Source organism: Amblyomma americanum, chromosome 5 (genome assembly GCF_052857255.1).
Source record: "Amblyomma americanum isolate KBUSLIRL-KWMA chromosome 5, ASM5285725v1, whole genome shotgun sequence".
In the NCBI taxonomy this organism is placed as follows: Eukaryota; Metazoa; Arthropoda; class Arachnida; order Ixodida; family Ixodidae; genus Amblyomma; species Amblyomma americanum.
This window is the reverse complement of record NC_135501.1, coordinates 207,708,956-207,729,913: the sequence shown is the minus strand read 5'-3', so window position 1 is coordinate 207,729,913 and position 20,958 is coordinate 207,708,956. Positions and strand designations below refer to the sequence as shown.

General features: G+C 43.2%; 1 protein-coding gene across 3 annotated transcripts in view; it reads right to left on the bottom strand.

Annotated features, from left to right (window-relative positions):
* Positions 1-3,414: 3,414 nt before the first annotated feature.
* Positions 3,415-20,958, bottom strand: part of LOC144133536 (ribosomal protein S6 kinase alpha-5-like) — a 258,998-nt gene continuing 241,454 nt past the window's right edge. For all 3 annotated transcript variants that reach the window (XM_077666700.1, XM_077666702.1, XM_077666701.1), the window contains exons 8-14: positions 20,185-20,346; positions 17,361-17,480; positions 15,895-15,971; positions 14,880-15,024; positions 11,168-11,338; positions 8,696-8,908; positions 3,415-7,845 (exon numbers count right to left, since the gene is read on the bottom strand). In XM_077666700.1, coding sequence (XP_077522826.1) covers positions 6,748-7,845; positions 8,696-8,908; positions 11,168-11,338; positions 14,880-15,024; positions 15,895-15,971; positions 17,361-17,480; positions 20,185-20,346 — 1,986 coding nt within the window. In that variant the 3' untranslated portion in view covers positions 3,415-6,747. The remainder of the gene's footprint in view (positions 7,846-8,695; positions 8,909-11,167; positions 11,339-14,879; positions 15,025-15,894; positions 15,972-17,360; positions 17,481-20,184; positions 20,347-20,958) is intronic.

Sequence of the window (20,958 nt, the reverse complement as noted above, 5' to 3'; positions counted from 1 at the left end):
TTAAGCATTAACAATTTTTTGAAATAATATCTTCTCTGAAAACTGTACCTGTTAAGCACAAAAAGAAATTGTTTTCGCCAGTTAGCTGTATTTCGTGACATGAAGAGAAAGCCCTCTCCCACCACAGGTAAATTCTGTGTTCGTTTACGCCTATCTGCTTTTCAGCTCATTTATTGCAATGTACACCATGTATATTTTATTACAGGACACACTAGTTGTAAAACAACATTTCCTTGCAAAAATGTTCGTGAAAATTTGTATTTCTACATTTGTAGTCATAGGACAAGTTGTCGGGCTAGTTGGTGATGATCATTCTTTTGTTGACAGCGCTTAAAAAACACGGACAGAAGACATAGAAGGCGACATCACAGGTGCTGATTTACTTCAACTTTATTCAAGAACACCGAGACATCAGCGCCTGTGACGTCGTCTTCTGTCCGTGTTTTTTATGCGCTGTCAACAAAAGAAAGAATTTGTAGTCATGTCTCGGGGCTAACCCTAGCCAAGCCAGTAACATACTTTGGTCTTGCCAGCATTGCCACGGTAGATGAAGTGCCCTTTTACGAAACTCGCTTAAACGATGGCGCCAGCTCTCTTTCTAGGTAGTATTAGACACTGCAGTGTCTAATACTACCTATAAAGAGAGCTGGCGGTACATGTATCGGTGCAAACTATGCGCATAATTTCGCTAATTGCCAAAAAGAATCAAATTTTTGATCGTTCCTTTTCACTGCAACTGCTACACATCTGCTGACATGCCATTTTTCTAGGTCTGAGTGAAGGGCATACACCATAAGATTTCTTAATATAACTAGAGGGAAACCTGGCGGCAATGCACTTCATCCACTGAGTAGGTGTGGGAATGCCGGGAAGCCGGGGTTTCTTACTTGGCTTGGCTGGACATAAAACATGAATTCAGTGGTTAAAATATGACTCTTCTCGAGCAAACCTTGAAGAAGTGCTGTGAGAGTTTCCATTCCGGCCCAACATCAAACTTTCATTCGTGTTAAAAGTATTGAAGAAGTGAAACACGCAGTTTTGAAATAATTTATTCCATGCACAGAGGAGAGCACTGCGGCGCAACTACCAATTTCGAGGAGGAACAATCCAAGTTTTCGGCCTAGCATTCTCACGATGCATGAAGTGTTCTTTAAGAAAATCGAATAGAGAGTGGTGCCAGCTTTCCCTCTAGGTAATATTTAGAAACTTTATGGAAGACACAGCCCAAAGGCGGCAGCTGACCAATCAATGGTATCGTCTTAGAAGTCATGACAATAGGTCAATGCCATTGTCTGGAAGGTCTCCTTTGAGCGGTATCTGCCACTATTTTTTTTTTTATGCCTACTGGCATGTTTTCTTCTTTCAAATGGTGCGTTAGATGTTAGTATACGTAGATCACCCAGTAATACTCGCCATCGACTGCTAAATAATTTGTAATTGAATTTCTTCTTGACGCCGTTTAGGTTCTGATTAAATCAGCTGAAAGATGGCTGTGACCTGTAGCTGATAATTAGATCACGTGAGCCATGAAAAAACGGCTATATAATTGCTACTTCATCATTTTCTGTCATTCCGAGTCATGAAACAGGCTGGCTGAAGTGTTGTAGCGAATTAAAACTATGTATCAGCGATTATATATTTTTTGTTCCTCATGTAACCTAAACACCAACTACACGTCACAGCTATCGTTCGGTTGATGAAACTAAAACAAAAACAACACGAGAGAAAAAAATTTATTATAAATTATTTAGTGTTGATAGGCAAATACCACATGGCGAACAATGTAATCTACATCTGACACATCACTTGAAAGAATAAAATGTGCAACTAAAATTAGGTGTCTATGGTCCTTTGAGTGAATCATTTGTACAATATCGCAATGAAGGGTACCTGTTTTGTTAATAGGTATTCAGGGGTGATTACTCGGTCTCATTTAGCTATGTTTTGTAATCTCTACCTTGCACTGATGACGAACTACATTTTGGGCTAGAATGTAGCCCGCACGAGTAGCCATGCTAGCTTTGGCAGTGTCATACACGAAGTATGAAATGCAGCAGAGTTTCAACAACATTTGGGTGTAAAGTCTAGCATACAGTTATATAATGAGCCATTTTGGAACAAAGGAGACAGGCATTCAATTAACCAAGGTGATTTCACTTACTTTCATACCTGAAAGTTGTGATGTATCCGTCGCTTAGGGATACAGGTAAACCACTGGCCAACTGACGCACTACCAGTGGTGTCACTAGGGGTGTGTGGACCGCTCTAGGTGCAGCGGCATTTATTTGATCGCGGGATGTGCTTTGTGGTATGTTCAGGTGCAATACATGAATAATATCTCACAAAGCTTATCCAAGTATGATTCGTATGTTTCAATGCCAACGCAATTCACTGCACGATTGGTGGCTGCTGGGATGTCAAATCACCGGGAAGGCTGCCACTTCTTAAATTCCACTCTCTTTCCTTCTGGCGGTGCAGGCAGGGCACTTTTCTCCTCATGCCGCCGCAGTGGCTCAGTGGTTATGGCACTCAGCTGCTGACCCGAAAGACACGTGTTCGATCCTGGCCACAGCGGTCGAATTTCAATGGAGGCGAAATTCTAGAGACCCATGTACTGTGCGATGTTAGTGCACGTTAAAGAACCCCAGGTGATGGAAATTTCCGGAGCCCTTCACTACGGCGTCGCTCATAGCCTGAGTCACTTTGGGACGTTAAGCCACCATAAAACCGTAAAAAATAACCTTTCTCTTCTTTCTTTTTCTCGCCCTTCTAATATATGTCTTTCCTTCTAACCAGAGTGAAATTTCATTTCTTAGTCCTGGAGTTGCAGCAGACAATGCATAAATAGAACTTGACTTATGACTTCCAAGTAGGGCATCCACGATTTCACCAAAAGTGACCTGTGCAGGAAACGTGAGCTCAAACAAGCCAGCGATTTAGCTCAGAGAAACACTGTCTCCAGGGACAATGTAACACACTACTTTGCACTGTAATTCATTAAACATGCATCAAGGTCTACTTTGGCTTTTCTTATAAACAATTACGTCAGTCTATACCTAGTTCTTGGCGCATGATGGCCTCAGTTGCCTATGTGCCATAAAACCCAACACAACACAACACAATTACGTCAGTGGCAGCAAACTGTATAGTTTCGTTAAGTATGGGTGCAACAATGTCAGCAAGCAAGTAGCAAGTTTCCTTCAGCATTTACTAAAGCTGTCCATCCATCATGTGTCTGGAATCCATGTGTTACTACATCTGGAATTATAGTAATGGTTCCTTTTTGTTTTTTACAAATTAAGGGTAGAACTCTTCATGCATCGCTAGTGTCTTAAAAGCATCGTTGTGTCGCGGTCACTGATGACTGGCCAACAGAGCAGAGAAGCCACAGGATAATGCAAGAATGCAAGAAGATTTAACTGAGAAATCACATTTATTTCGCAACCCAACGTGAATAATGTCACAATATGTCAAACACTTTCTTAGAAGATATTGGAAGCACGACAGCACATGAAGAGTAAAACTGAAGGCGACTAAAACAATGCACCATCCGTCGTCATCACAAACTTGTGCACTAGTGTGCACGCTGCACCATAGCTCAACCATCTAGCTTGATTCTGAACAACAGGAATAATATAATAAAGGAGCCAGTGCAATAACTATTTACATGCTTTCATACATTTGTGCTGCTTTTTTTTCTTCAACAATATAACACTTTGCACATGCCTCTTATGTTACAATTTGCACACACACTTTCAGGAATGGTCAACAAACGTAAACCGACAGCTCTACTGTACAAGTTTAAACAAGTGCCCGGAAAAAATACATTGAGGCATAGAGATTCTATTCAGATATCTGCATGCATATCTCATTTGTGCAGTTAGTGCAAAGGACATCTAATTAGTTTGCAAAAATAACCATGCCAGCAGAGGTAAGATGTACACATGCACACAATCTATTTTATGCCTGGAGAAGCTATCACAAAATGTTTGATGACTGGACTAGTTACATAGCAGCAGGCACACTTCCACCCACCTCTACCGAGACAGCCTGTCCCACACACCTGCTTTGTGCAAAGCAAGATGCCCGCTTGGAATTGGCATGTCATTGTCCTGTCACAATCATTGCAACCTGGCAGTCTCTCTGGTAGGTTGCAAATTAAACTCCCAACGTGTAAAAGTACGCATGCCATTTCGTGACTAGCTGTCGTGCTTACAAAAGCCATTTGTTCTCATCAGTTAAGGCAAGGTCAGTGGTTTCAGTAAAATTTTAAAACTCGGGCTCTTAAAATGTGCGACTGCAAGTCTGGATGTGTCATGCCTGTTCGCAACGTTTCCATGAATGAACAACCATTGAGGAAGTTATTCTAAGGCCTTTCTAGAATCACACACCAGGACGATTTATCCAGTCTCTATAGTTGCTGCAAAATGCCATGGTTCATTACTGCTATACAAAAATATTCTCTCCCCAATGGCTACCTGGCCTCTGCCTATGAATCCCCCTCAGCAACAGAAAATCTCCCTATTCTCACTGATTTGTCTTGATGTCTGTGGAGGGGCAGCATGATACTCTGTAGCGATTGGTTGTAGATGATACCGTTGATGACAATTTGATAGCGTTTCTCTAAAAGGCAGCTTTGTTGCCGATGATTGGCACACAGAGTTATACACAAGTGGTGCTTCACGGTGTATGCTCTCAGTGACCTAAAAGCACGTGACAGCACCGTTTTTTTTTTTTTGCAGACTGAACATGTCTAATACAGCTAATGCAACTATGTATAAGTGATTAATATCACACATGCTTCATGCCTGTTTCTGCCATTCTTTACCACGAACATGGCTGCCATCTCACAGTAAAAATGTAACACAGTGCTTGCTGTGGAACAAACACATGCCTTCTTTCCAACAAGGCAAAACCGAGAAAGTCTAATCTTGGAAAACTTTTGTCTCTTGTACGATATCAACCCAAACATGTAAGCAAGGCATCATTAATCGTGAAGACATGCACTGTCGACACATCAAAGGCTAAAGCTTCAAAAAAGTTCTGTTCAGTCTGCCAACACTAACCTATCCATTTAGGCAAGCAACAGCTACAGCAATGCCATCTGCCAATGCGAGATGTGATGGCATATTGGCACAGGAATAAAGGCCACCAAGTATTAGCTTATGATGTAAATATGTCGACCAAGTTCTATCTTAGAAAAATACCCCTCTCTCAGCTCAATAACTAAGCATTCGAGAAGCAGCACATGTGCAAATCCAAAAAGAAAACAACAACAATTGGATTAGCACAGGTACACCATCATTATCAGTCAGCTTCTCTGTCACAACACAAAAGATAACAGCACCCAGGCTCTTGAAGAGCATTCGGCAACTTCTCCATGCCTTGTGTACGATAGTATTTAAGTGCCTGATCGGCGTTCGCATAAACCACCACAAAAGTGTTCTAGTGTAAACAGCCAGCAACAGCAAATCACAAAGCCCACAGAGAACACTTATCACGTCATCACTAAGAAAGATAAAAAGACAGCAAGGAAACAGAGATATGGTTTAAATGATAGGTGACTTCTTGAAATTCGAGCAACTATTTTGATGATGCAGAGGAATTATGCAGCACATGCTATTGCTTCATCAATGCTGTGATATAGTTAACCAAAATCTCTCTTTTCATTGCTTCAAGCAATTTACATAACAAGATGACAAGGTGCTATGATGATCACAACTAAGTGATGAACTGTACATGAACTACAAGTAGAATAATGGCAACAATGACAAGGAATGAAACAGTTTTATGCATTACCGCTCATGGGACAAAGCCATTATGCAAGCTATAACATTGATAATATGCTCAGCTACTTTCTTGAATAATCAACTTCCCACAAAAACTGCCACAACAATAAATAGATGCAGGCAGAGATGGCTACAATAAATATTCTAAATCATTCCTACCACCCTTTACAGAGCCTGGATGTTTAAAAACCACCTGCACTAAAAACGTCACATAAGTACCCGAATACACTGCAAGCAATATGTCTCTTAATTTGGTTCATTCTATAATGCAGTGTTAGTTGCCAAACTAACAGGTGTAGTTTTTAAACATCTCTCATGTGAAAAGCCTTCCATTGATACAACCATCACTTTTGTTGTAGCCACCAAAGAAGAAGTGAAAACCTGCGCACAGCACTAAATCAGTCACTTTCTTGACAAGACTTGCTTGGCACAACCACTCGGCAACCACCGTCACTGACAACATACTTTGAGAACCATCCTCAGACCATTCACTCCAAAAGTGCTCTCACGTTCCAGCAGCAGCCAGCTCTGAAGCAGCCATCCCACCATTCTGCAATCCTGCTGCAAATGCTCCACTACACTTATTTCAGCTATGCGAAGCCTTTCTTGGAAATCTTTCTTCACATATGGTTTTACACATGAAAAATTTCTCAAAACGTGCCAGCGTCTATTGAAAGTGCATTACTGTTATTGTAGAGAAATAACTTAATAAAAAAAGCACTTTGAAACGAGAGTTTGACACCATTCACGTCATCATCAGAGAGAACAAAATCAATGCCTTAGTTATAAATACCCTATAGACTCGCGTAAATGTTCCCACTTTCTTATTAAAACATTTGTATGATGATTCCAATATTTACAATATGAAATGACGAAGCAATTACTATTCTACGCCCCCCCTTCGTCTATGCCGTGAATGTGTGAATGACAGCAAATTCTCTACGTTTCTAAGCTACTGCTACCGTTGTTTCCGGTTGCACTTGGGCGACGATTTTTGTGGCGATCGCCTCCTCGACTTTTTCATGTTCGGCTCGCTCTTGTCAGACCCGTCATCCGAAAGACTTGTTATCACTGCAGCATTCTCTTGCGGCGAGGGCCGCTTCCTGCGAGAACGTGTCATGGGGCCTCCCTGCTCTGCAGAGGCCGCCTGTTCGGTGCTTGTCGTGCTTTCAGCTCGGCTTTCCTCGAGTGTCTCGGCTGTCTCTGGTATTGTTGGCAGTGATGACAAGGAGGGAGTGGCTTTGGTTTCTCTGTCCCACGTATTTTCCGGCAAAACGGCTGCGGCGGCGATCGCGGGTGACGCAATGGCATCTGGCTTGACAGGCTTTACTGTAGTCGCCAAGGCAGTCGTTGCGAGGTCCACAGTCATAGTCTCGATGTCTTCCCTGATTCCGGACTCCTCATGTCGCTCGACGACGTCGGGAAGAGTAGAGAGGTAGGCTGCGACTTTGGTTTCCGGGTATGTAAAAACGCTGTCAGCGCCCCGCGCAGAGTCTTCGCGCGCCGGCACGAAGCCCAACGAGCGTGTCGAGGCTGCCGCGGCAGAGTTGTGCGAAGCTGACGAGGAGGAAGACGACGAGGACGATGTCGATGTGAATGAGCTCCCGCTGCTCGTCGACACCGAGGAGTCGCTCCTAACATCTGCAGAGTTGCGCTTAAGCCTCCGGCGCTGGGCCAGGGGAGCGGCGGAGACGTCGAGCAGGCGGAAGCCACCGCGAGTGGCGAGGTGGAACGCGTCGAAGGTGGCACGCACGGCGGATTCGGCGGCGCGAGGTGAGGACGACGAGCTGAGCACATCGGGCGTCATGAGGGACGCCGACCAGTGGCTGCTCCGGGTATGGACCCACGGGTGCGAGCGAAGCTCGGCCATAGTGAGGCGGCGTTGCGCCTCGACGGTGAGCAAGCCTCGGATCATGTCCTTGGCCTGATCAGAGACGGGTTCCCACTGGGGACCACTGAAGCTGAACTCGCCCTCACGAATGCGCTGCATGAGCGCCGCTGCACTGGCGTTGCGGCTGGGCGTCTGGAATGGGGCCCGGCCGGACAGCATGGTGTACTGCACAAGGTTGAGAGAAAAAAAGACAAAGTTAGGAACGACTGACTACTCATCAGGGGGGGAAGGTATGTTGGGAGGCCTGACAAGCAACTTCTTTTTTTACACAAGAAATGAAGTTAGCAACGGCAAAGTGAACTTGACTGCGAGTTCCATGAGCATTCTGTCTGAGGCTGCAAAAGCCACACTAGACAGCTGTTTGATTGTTGAAGTTTAATCATTAGCTCCCTATAAGTAAACACTCCATGCATTGCCTGAGCTGAGGAGCAGCACAAATGCACCACTTAAAGCTAGTAGGAGCATTCCAGTGACAACCCCCTTATGCAACCAAAGAAACCAGTACTTCTTGTTTCATAGTATGCGTATCCCACAGTAATGTATGACATGAAACACAAAGTATAATCAGTATACAAGACATCGTATATGCAACCGATATAGCAAATGACAAATTTCCAGCGAGTCACTTCTGTTAAAATGTTAAGCAAAGTGCTCAATATGTTCCAGAAACATCTGTGACTTGGTTGTTGGCCCAAAACACATAAGACTATAGTAAAAATGCAAATAGTTCTCCTTTAAGAGCATAAACAACAGAGCTTTGAAACGTCGAGCAAATACATAAGGTACATAAAAACTTTGACCAAACAAAGTAACGTCATTGCTTGAGTGATTATGGGACCAGCATAGTCCTTCTGGCATATGTTCTTGGCAGTTCTGCTTCACAGTGACTATCATAGTATCAAAGTAAAAGGATGTCTTTTGAAACATAAATAACGCTGCCCTAGAAGTGACTCCCTTGAAGATGTAAAAAAGCCACAAGAAAAAAATTATAATTCAAAGAACGCAGTAATCATACCAGTATAACACCGAGGCTCCATAGGTCACAGGACTCGCTGTAGCCAGTGGCACCACTGCCAGAGCTGGCCTGCCTGAGGACCTCCGGTGCAGCATAGTTGAGTGTGAAGCAGGGTGTCTTCATGAGCTGACTGTCCTGTGGCTTCAGACGTGCGAAGCCAAAGTCCACCACTTTGATGGTGGCATTTTCTGAGCTGTCCGTGAATAGCAGGTTCTGCAAAGTAAGAGAAACATGGACAGAGACTTAGGCAAGGTGGAGTGCTCAATGCCCCAGGACTCTACTCAGCACTGCCGTATGCCTTATTTTCTAGCCATGTCCTCCACACCGAAACACTGCTTACTTTACTGTGCAAAGAGATCCTGGCGGGCAGGGATCTGCCCGCCAGGAATCTGGCATCAGTTGGTGGTGAAGCCTACTGGCACCACGTTCCACCTGTCAGAAGCAGGAGCCATCAGCCACCTCTGCACCACAGCCCCCTATCTAGAGGGCTGCCTACCCATTGCCAACCTTGATCCACTCACACCCCCCCACCACACCTCTGCCCACCCTCGCCCTCCAGAGGCACCACACACCACTAGCCGACCCAACTCCACCCTCTAGAAATGCAAAACACCATCAACCCACCTCCTTTCACCTTCCACAAAAATCCGACGCAGCACCAGAATGAAAAACGGACAGCAAAATCGAATTCAAAGATGTAATGGAAAAGCCAGCACAGTCCTCCAGAAGCACCACCCACTAGTCACATCATCCCACTCCCACCCTCGAATCCTCCGCCAAAAAGACCATTTGATGGTTAGGCTCAAAACAAAGCATCCGTCAAAATCAAAGTCAGAACATCCACTGAGTGACTTATGGATGGATGGATGTAAGCAATTACATCAGCTTACACGGGTGGAGGTGGCTAATCCTGATCTCAAAGAAATGACAGTGGCAAGCATTCAGGTAAGACATTAATCACAAATAACATTGTGGTTAGCCGAGGTGAGCCAGCCAATGAAAGGTGAATGTATTATTACAGCAAGTGCACATAGGTCAGCAAAAGAAATTATGAACTAAATTGAGGCCGCCACGGTAGCTCAGTGGTTGTGGCACTCGGCTGCTGACCCGAAAGACGCGGGCTCGATCCCGGCCGCGGCAGTCAAATTTCGACGGAGGCGAAATTCTAGAGATCCATGTACTGTGCGATGTCAGTGCATGTTAAAGAACCCCACGTGGTCGAAATTTCTTGAGACTTTCACTACGGCGTCCCTCATAATCTCAGTCGCTTTACGACATTAAACCTCCTTAAACCATAAATCTTTTGAACTGAATTGACGCAAGTTCAGGCATTTGGAAACGGCAAAATTGGAAAAGCCCGAGAAGCAAACACATCATTTGGAGAACCTTAATCGTAAAGGCTTTAAGGCAAGATCACCACTGCTTAAGCACGATCATCGAATCAGATTGTCACATTGTCTGCCCACTTTTATAATTTTTGAGTTTTCGCACAAGGTGCGCACCAGAAATATCAGATTCTTTCAAACTATGCATGCTCGTAGTTTTCTATGTGACCACTGTAATATCCACAAAGTTGGATGTGAATGTGTGATAATGTGATTAAATCAAAGCTAGTGTAGCATTTTTTTTGGTTTGAGGTGATATGTAGAATGAACGAACTGTGGTATCCTTATCTTTGGAGGTCAGCGAAAAAAAGAGCTGCAATCTGCACTCAACGCAGCGTTGGTTCCATATCAGCAGTTTCTCTGGTTTTCATATCAGCAGTTTCTCTGGTTTCTGTTGTCATGACTTCTTGACCAATCACAGTCAGTGGTATAGTGTTCCACATGGCACCGGCTGCATACTTCTGCTAAAAAAGACAATTCGCGCTTGTTTTTGCCTAACCTGGATTCAATATTCGAGTATGCAGTATGAAAAACTGCAGGACACCGCTGCAAGCCCAATTTTCACAGAAAGTGCTTTAGTGTCCCTTTAATCATACTGCCTGTACCCATTTGGCGGCTTTCTGCCACTAAAGTGTAGCACAAAGTATGCTCATTATTTCATATTTATGTCCCATCTCTTTCCATGCTGCTCACAGCATTTTCTAGAGCATCCATGCATTGACCAACTGTATCAGAGCACCACACAGTCTGCTCGAAAATACACTGGCTGCAAGCCGTATCATTTGATTCACTAATGTAGTAGACTGTACTCTGCCAGCTTCCCAGCTGCAGAGTTTTCCACCGCGGTGGGAAAAGGTTGTGCAAAAGACAAGAACACAAGACAAGACATGGGATGTGGTCATCCTGTCCTCTCTTGTGCTTGTGTCGTCTGAGCGACCTTCCAATATCTGGAAGTGCAGAATGCCATCTGTGAGCATTGAACACTTCATATACCACTTCCAAGATCTTTATGCCAGACGGCTGGTGTGCCTTTAGCCCCACATGACACTGCTACCACCAAGCTCAGTGATTTTTCACAGCAGCTCACCTCTGGCTTGAGATCCCTGTGCACCACACCCCGTGAGTGCATGAAGTGCACGGCAGAGACCAGACGACGGAAGATGCGGCATGCCTCACTCTCCGTGAAGCGTGCCCGCCTACGTATCCTCTCCAGCAGCTCGCCACCAGTCAGCAGTTCGAGAACAATGTACGTGTGAGCCTGTGAGAAAAAAAAGAACAGCACAGCTCCGTTAGGCACACGCATATTCCCTACTACTGTCGAGCCTCACACACACAATAGGAGAGGAACGTGAGAGATGATGATGATGATGATGATGAATTTTTATGGTGAAAGGGCACCTGTGGCCAAAGAGCGCCTTAGCACAAGGTGTTTTTCGTTTACTCAAAGTAGGATAAAAGACCCACTTTTCAAGCAATTCATTCCTAAAAAAGCCGAGCACCAGGCCACGGGAAAGCTTGTACCCCTCATATCACCGGCGCGTACTTGGCGGCGCTGGGGATTTAACCCCGCACCTCCCACATGTGAGGCGAATGTTCAACCACTAGGCCACTGCTGCAGTCACATGAAAGAGGCCACCAGATTTTGAAAGCAAGGAAAGCACAAGAATATGTTCCTGGTATTGTCTCTCTTTTTTAAAGAGGGCAAGTAATCTTCCGAACATCTGTCAGCTGAGTTAAAGATTTTCAATGTTATTCCAATTCACAAAACCGAGTCCAGGCACTTGCCTAATAATTATTGTCCGGTTTGATTAACTTGTACATGCTACAAGCTAGTCAAATACATAACTGCCTCTAATATTTACTGTCATTTGAATTCTGATAACTTTTTCTTTGTTAATCAGCACAGTTTTAGAAATAAATTCTGATGCAAAATACAACTTGTTGAATTTACTGCAGATCTGCATGATTGCATCTTTCTTGTTTTTTCTAAAGCATTTGATCATGTGGCTCATTGTAGCCTATCCTCTAAACTTCCTGCTCTCCAGTTACATTCATTCACTATATCATAGCTCCGCAACTTTGTAACCCTTCACAAGCAGTTCACTGCTGTCAACAACACTCCATCATCACTTACTTATGTTACGTCAGGAACACTTTAAGCCCCTTTTTGCAATCGACCTCAGTGATGTGCATACTGACATATCATCAAGCATAAGACTTTTTGCAGATGACTGCATTTTGTACCGCTCCATTGTCACTTTGAATGACCACCTCAAGGCTGGTTCACGTGCAAGGAACTGAGCGATTGAGGGGCGCGTCGCAGCGACAATTTCCAACTTGTTGGAACCTCGCCCCTCAACGCCACGATGACTCAAAGTAGGTTTTTTCGCTGCAGTGGCAGAATTCACTAGCATTTAACTTGCATATGAAACAAGCTTCACACTTCGAACAGACCTTCATGTTAATGTTCAATGACGTAACAAATGGCAGATAAATTTAAATGTATCTAAGTGCCAAAATAATTTAATTCAGCCGTAAGCAACTTAACACTTGCTTCAAATATCAGCTTAACAACACCATGATGGCCCGGGCCCTAACATAGAAATACCTTGGCGTTCATCTTACAGCAAACCTCAACTGGTCTCCTCACATTACGGCTATCTACGTACGCTGAGACTTTTAGAGTTCTAGTATATCTGCATCAAAATTTACACACTTCCGCCTCTAACGTCCACTAATTGGTCTACCTAAGTTTTGCCTACCCCCAATTTGAGTTCACATCACCTGTCTGGAGCCATCATCATCTGTACTTATCCAACATGATTGATGCCATTCAAAATCGTGCCGCAGAAACTATGATCATCATGCGAGCATAACACAAATAAAATGTGACATTTCCCTTGAATTATTAGTTCTTCATAGATATGTTTGCAACACCGCCCTTTGTCCCCTTCCACTCAATGCTCCTTCGCGCACATCCCGGCCATTTAACTCAGTTTTGCAAGCATCTGTGGTACCACTCGGGCATTCAATTCATCTGCGCTTTCTTGGGCCATATCACATTGCAATGACTGCCCTGAAATTATCATTTCCATATCTAACCATGACATATTTCAAGACAAATTGTTCAATATTTCTCACGCTGACATCATTCATCAATTATACGGGTGACTATGGCTGATTCCGTTCATGCCTATTTATTATCATTTTTTAAGAATGCGAAAGCATTACTAGTCCCATTACGAGAAAAGCCAGTGGCATGTGTGTGTGTGTACTTGCAGATGGTACAGAAAATTCCAGTGATGGCAAATAAAAAAATAGCATGACATCATCAAGCAGATATATGATGCACACAGCAAGCTGAGCACTGCCACTTCAGACAATCCTATATACGCCATCCATCTGTATTTACTCGCCACAGGCCGAACTCCATGTGGCGAAAGTTTTTTCAACATGCATACCAAAACTATGATGCAACCATTTGTCAAACAGCATTCTGGGTGGTGTCATACTATTTCTCGTTGCATACAGCTTATATATGTGCTAGTCAAGTTGGAGGCTATCTTGCGAGAGGGATTCAAACCTACAACATATGTCCCTTCAATTGTATGCCTTCTAAGACTTCATACCAAAATTGTGATGCAACTATTCGTTGTACACCATTCCGGGTGGTGTCATACGTACCTAGGGACAGTAATGCTTTTGCATTCCCACCCGGAAGCAGTATTAAGTGTCTCTGCTGAATTTTTCATTATTTGTGCAGTTTGCTTGTTCAGCATATGTTTCTGCACTATATTTTCAAATATATTTCTGTTGCAGTTGACGGTTGCTTGTTCTGTTTCTGCACAGCACTTTCGAAATGTATTTCTTCTGTTACATTTTGATGTTATGAACTGTGTATTTTGTATTTTTTATGAGCTGTTATTTAGGTTTCATTGGCTAATCACATTTTTTTTTCTAGTTTGTATGCTTATACTGTTGTTATCACTTTACTTAATGCTCTGAACAAGGGCTTGTAAGGTGTTATAAATAAATAAATAAATAAATAAATAAATAAATAAATAAATAAATAAATAAATAAATAAATAAATAAATAAAAATCATTTTAGGAGGAGATAATGTGACAAAGTGCCCAGGGATGCTGGATCGAAACCTGATTGCAATGACCACATTTCAACAGAGGCAAAATAAGAAAACTTGTATGCACCATGCATGGTCAGTGCACATTAAAGAACCCCAGGTGGGCACACTCAATCTGGAGCCCTCCACTATGGCGTCTCTCATACCCCCTTTATACCATACACCATACCATTTTGACAAAGCAGCAGAGATAACACACTGCCAGCGTGAGCCAAGGAGAAGAGGGGGCAGCTGCTGCCGTACCTCAGTTCGTAGAGCACCATGCACAAGATGGACATCATAGGTTCAGCTCCCACTGGTAGCATGTTCTTTATTTCACATTGTAAAACTGTGTCTCAACTAAAATAATTAGTCAGTTACTATTCCTGCCTAAAAATAAATGCATCAGGAACATTTTTCCACCCTTTCCTAAGTTTCAAAGGCTCTGCCTCTTACGTGCATATCCCAACAAGCCCCAAACACCACCCTTTCCTCTCAGTTTCAGAGACTCTACCTGGGTCATGTAGGTCTTACCAGGCTCCTAATGTTTTCCATTACTGTCTGGCCAGAAACAATGAAGATAGTTCGGCGATAAAGTCGCAGCATTCTGGGCAACAATGAAATCCGAACTGTCACAAATTTCAGTGCTAAGACATTCACACCAACATGATAGTACTGACCTCATCCTGGAAGGCTTCAACAAACTGCACGATGTTGGGATGCCCCTGGCACATCCTCAGCAGCTGAACTTCCTGGGTGGTGTCGATCCGGCGACTCACAATCTTCACAGCGTACGCGAGGCCGGTTTTCTTGTTAATGCATTTCCTGCAAAATGAAGCCAACGTCTTAGTGTGATGCAAGCAAGCTATAAAATGGCACAGATGGTATTCGTGCATCCTATTTCAAGGCCACTATATCTCAAACAGTGTGATAATGGTCTTTGCATGCCTAAATATCAGTTCCTGGTAGACCACATGCAATACCTGTGTTTGGATGCGCTGCAAGGTTAATCCTTGAATAAGTGGTCATAAATGCCTGTAATAGCTTGCAGTCTTGCACAACTTGCATAAACGAAACAGTCTTCTTGCAATCACTAACACGTTTGAAAAGCTTTGCATTGTGAGCTAATTGGTGTATCATTACTGCAAAGCCAGCATCACTAAAAAGATGAGGAAAAAAGCAGAGCTGACACACACGGCGTTATGGAATTCACCTCTCTTTACCTTAGTTCTTGAATTGTTGTGAACTACGCTCTAAGAAGATGATCATGATAGAATCACAGTTCTATGTTATAATCACATTAATCTGCATTTTTATCTGAGCGAAGTTCTAGAAAGCTTGTTTTACCTTAACTTCATAAAGATGCTCTGAAATAAAATCACTTATGCAGTAATGGCAACAAAAAAAAAAATTGTTTCGCACTGCAGTGTGTACAAGCTATTCTTCAAAACAGATCTGGCAAAATTTCCCGCTTACCAATATGAGCTTTTGTCAGCTGAGAGAGACAAAAGCACTTTTGAATTCTAACATGCAGCAGCCGAGAAATAAGCACTCACTCCAATCAACATGGCATTTGGTGCCAAATTTTGCTTACAGTTCATGACACAATCAAATTTGTGACGTGTGCTCATAATCATATAAACATGATGCTTCAAAGGTTCATCCAATAAGAAAGAGGATGCCTGCAAAACTCACCTGCAGACAGAGTAGCTTCCATCGCCCAGAATTCCCTCCCTTGTGATGAGGTCATAATTTTGAAAGAATGCAGAGTTCTGCAAGAAAAAACAAAACAAAAAATGGCAGTGGTTTAGCTTTGGTTAAACCTAGATTAACGCGATAGCTACAGCTGGCCGGGTGGAACTTGATCACGTGACCAACCACGTGACGAATCACGTGATCAGCCACGGCACCGCACCGCTGGCAGCTGCTCCGCACCACGTGACTAACCACGCGATAGCGTGGCGGTGCAGCCACAGGGTGGCAGCGCCGCCACGCTGAAGGCTCGAAATGCTACCGTAATATGTATAGCTATCACTACAAAAATGTCATGCACAGAATACTATTTAAAAGGTTCAAGCGCCACGTGTTGCTGTTCCTGAGCATTTCCAATGCCAAATATGCATTGCTGACAACTCAAGCCTGGAACAACAGTGCAGCAATGCTCAGGTCCTAGCTGCACTGAGTGCCTTAGCTTGTCCTCTGGGTATAAGTGAAACTCTCAGAGAACTGATGCAGTGAGAGCTTCCATTCTCAATCTCAGTAGTTCCTTGCAGCACTACCAAATCCAAGATGAGTGCAGAGGTGATGGTCCAAAGCTACAGAATGTAGTGCAAGTGTAAAATGGGCATAGGGGCATATGGGATAGTGTGCTTAGTGTACACCCAATGATGCATTGTGAAGCAAAAGTGTTCAAATCTGGCTTGTTTTGCTCTAAAACGATCACATGCACCAAACGCTATTTCAAACCAAGCATTAACACATGCTTGTGTTATGTATACTATTTCCAGAGTTTTGGCATGCGAGACTCTCGTGTATGCTAAAACAGCTTTTTCAACTAGGTGGCACGCTTCAAAGCAGGACCCCTAGCCTCGGAGTGAATTCGTCGTTGGTAATAGGCTTTTCAGTACGTTCACTGGCCATAAGCAGGGCATCAGGCATTCTTTTTGTCTCATCTTACCTACACTAAAATCCATGAGCGCTAAATTTATTTTTTATTTCTAGCAACAATTATGCTGCTCCCAGGCTTCAAGAAAAATGCCAGTTTGGTGATAACAAGGGTTTCCATTCTAAAAACCAGATGGTTCTACGGGGCTAAAGTTATCTGTGCATCTCAGGTTGCATATGTGACAAAGGGGCGTAATGGCCCATAAAATGCTTACATTTAGCGTACATAAGCGTGCATAATATATTCTAAAACAGCCTAATTCTCCTTCAGAGGTCGGCATGTAGACTGTGGCTATTTATGTTCTTTTCTAACCATATCTGCATACGCCGCAAGCAGATGACAAGCAGACAACGAGGTGTGGAGGAACACGTTTAGCGCACTCTCCTGATTGGGTGGGGAGGTCTCTAGCTTCCGCAGTGCTGCAAGGAACTTATGAGATGGGGTATAGTGACTTAGTAAGCTGAGCTTAAAATGTGAAAGCAAAAGCACAGCTTACCTTGAACTTTGCAGCGAGCAGCTGAGACATGTTCGGCCGACTGTCATTGGAGCATCCAATGAGCTCATCTGTGAGGATGTTGTCACTGAACAGCACGGATGGTGCCACATAGGAGTAACCCTATGGAAACACAAATTTCTAAGCTTAGAACGATGTTAATATTTTTTGCAAAATGCACCCAGTGTTATTTGAGGAGAATGTGTGCAATCACAAAGCTAGCAGAGATGCAAGCATGCCTAAGTTGAACTTATTATGGCAACATAACTACAACTGGCACACTGATGCCCGTGAATAAACTGAGTTCTTCAAATTTCCTGAAGTTGTACACAAAGTGCATTCTTGTAAAGATGGTAAACAAATAAATTTGCCATGTTGAGCAAGTCTCATTTCAGGCCAGTGTCGTCCGTGGCCAGGCACATGAGAAAGTTTTGGTGACATTTGTAACAAAATGCACTAGAGAGAGAGAGAGCAATAAACATTGTAGAAAATTGCAAGAGCAGGAAAAAAAGAAAGCAAGCAATACAAGATGAGGATCCCCATAATTTCTACAAGATGCTGTTATATATCTGCGTTGCTACTGGGCAACTCAAAGCTTCATACAACACTAGCTTCATGTACACAATGACCTCTATCATTTTCTTCATCTGGAAGCTTAAAGGAGTATAGACACCAAATTTAATTGCATGTTTTCTTCTTTCTAATGATCCATAAGACACTACTACCCATTGCCTATGACCACTGGTATTAGCTGCTACTTCCTTCGTTGTCATCCTGGCTCTTCGAGGCAGGCTGGCTTTAGCGTTCTAAAGAAATGCCAACAGATATTATATCTCAGTTCTTTTTCATGCCTAACGTGACCTATACTGACCTCTGACATCACAGCGAACATTCTGCTGTTGAAACCAAAACAGCATGAGAGAATAAATTCAATTAAAAATTATTTAGCGACCATAGGAGAATGCCATGTGGTGATCCACGTGTACTGATGTCTGACACATAACCACAATGAAGAAAACACGCAACCAAAATTTGTTGTCTCTACTTTTTAATGTGGTTTCTTGACTAACATTACAGTTGAACTAAGATATATTGAACTCGAAGGTGATCGTGAAATAGTTTGATATAGTGGTAGTTTGGGGAAAAAAAATGGCAATACACAAGCTTATCTGTATGCTGAAAGCAAGAATACAGTGCAATGCAATAGCAAGAATACAGTACAGCGACATACCACCCGGCAGCATGCTGGCAGTGCATCGCTTGATATAGGCACTGCTAGGCTGAGCCTGCTTCGCATCAAAGCAACAACATACGGTGCTTTGCAACTACCAGTCATAAGATGTCTAATCTTGTTTCCAGTACACTATAAATAGACTAATCGGCGATTAAAATTAAGCCTGTTATGTTGGCTTCACTGCATGGCAGCAATACGGTGCGGAAAATGAGTGCAAGAGGCAGAAGGCCACCCTTGTCAAGCACATCACATATTCACCTCATACCACGGTTTTATCGCACTAGCGCTACCAGCAGGGGCCCAAAACCACACAGCTGAGCCATCTCCGTGCAAGAAAAGTGATTGAGGATTCCCTTTAGGAGAAGTGCCACTTGCAGGGGTGCAGTACAAAGTTCGATACATATAGGGGTTGGAGTTTTGGGGTTTTATTTTTGAATATTCGACAGAATTTTTTCAGTGTTTACTTCATAACGCAATTTTTGTTTTCTTTTTTCGGTGAATATTATTTTCATTGCATAAATTACTGACTTTTTTCGGTGAGTCAACGTGCCATTCCTGTGTGGTCAAAAGTCACTTGTAGTCTATCTCGGCATTTTTGTAATTAATGTGAAATGGTAGCACTTGGAGCTTTGCTTGTAGGAAGAATTGCTATCATCATTAAATAAATGACACAAATTAAGTGAGATAGCCGGCAGACAGAAACGGAATTAAAAGTTTAGTCCTAAGAACCCAGTTTACATGTTAATGTTGGGTTATCATGCTGGGATGAGCAAGATGGTGGGGCATCACATGACCTGAATGTTCACGGCAACAACGGAACTGCCACATTATGGCAGCCAGAACATGGTTTTTTTCATCGCACCCATGCACTGGTTCATGTCAATGTCTGACATGCAGTTTATTAATGTACTTAACTACTTAACTAAGCGGGTGATGCAAGTGAACCAACAACACTTAGCTAGCAGGCAGCGAGGAGGTGGTGCATCTCGGTCTGCAGAGGCATGCAATCTAGCGGAGCAACACCTCAAATCGCACAGTTGCACAGGTTGTCCAATAATACCACAGTCTCGTCACGCTGTTGGCTTCCCTAGATAGCTAATTCTCAGCTTTGACTGAGTAACCCATACTCAACAGTCAGCTAGCTATGCCTTCCATGCCAAGAATACTGACCTTCCTCGCTAAAACCGAATTTGGCGCATTGTTATTGTTATTTTTTTAGTTTGAACAGAAAAGTCCAATCCCTAGATATGCTAAACAAGTGGGGAAATTGGACTTTGATATACTGCGTGACTCTCCTATAATTTTACACAGGATTTTCAAGGGGATAAACTGTGTGCTCGAAACAGCCAATAATTTGAAACAACCAGGCTCAATATATCCGGGCTCGACTGCATATGATCACTGTTACATGAACTGGCAACAAATTCTTCATTCATGAAACTGAAGAGCATGCCACGTATTTCTGAAGGCTCTCCACACTTTCAGAGCATGTCTGATTTACTAATCATTTTCACGGTTGGTTCAGAAAGATGCTGGCTTCGACCCCAGATCTGTAGCGTCAGTACACGTCCAGAGACAGGGCCACAGCCTCACCTTGAAGACCTTGTCGTCACTCATGGGTGCCAATGCAGGCGAGTCAGCAGGAACCATTGAAGTGAACTCCTCGGCGAAGTTGCTGACGTCCAATTCCCCAGCAATCTTTGGAACGAAAGGTGCTGCAATCCTTTTGGTTGCAAGGTCCTCCCAGTTGAGGCCCTGTAAGCCATGAGGTACTTCGGTTAGGTTTGCCAGATAATTTCACTAGATGACAAGAATGGCCTGATGTGATGGTAGAAGTACTTTATCAATTTATCAATTAATTTATTGTAGTTCCACTCCAATAAATATTTTACATAGAGTGTGAAAAGACGTGAGCCCATACCTTTCAATATGTGCCATTTACTCTCAATCTAGTGCACCTCAAGATAGCCATGAGCAGCTACATCATATAACTAATTTTATTAAGTTGAGAAAATCCTCTCTTGCTATCTGCAGGAGAACCAAAATTTGGTCATTAATGTCTTTCCTTGGGAAAACTAAAAAATTTAGCAGCCCTGATAACAACATCAAAATTAGTTCAGAGCTTGCCACAGCAAATGGTGAATGTAAACTTAACAAAAAAGAATTTGTGTTCAGCCGCACCTTTCCAGCTCTGGAAGTTAAGCAGGAACCGATTTGATCGAGCTTTACAGAAATGAATGTTGCATAACTGAACTGCTGTCCAGGCATTGAGATCTGCAGCTGCTGTCAAAAGAAACGCACTCCAAGTTGCAACATTGCTGAAGATGTAAACCTGCCATCGAAAGTTTATAGATGACAAATATCTCG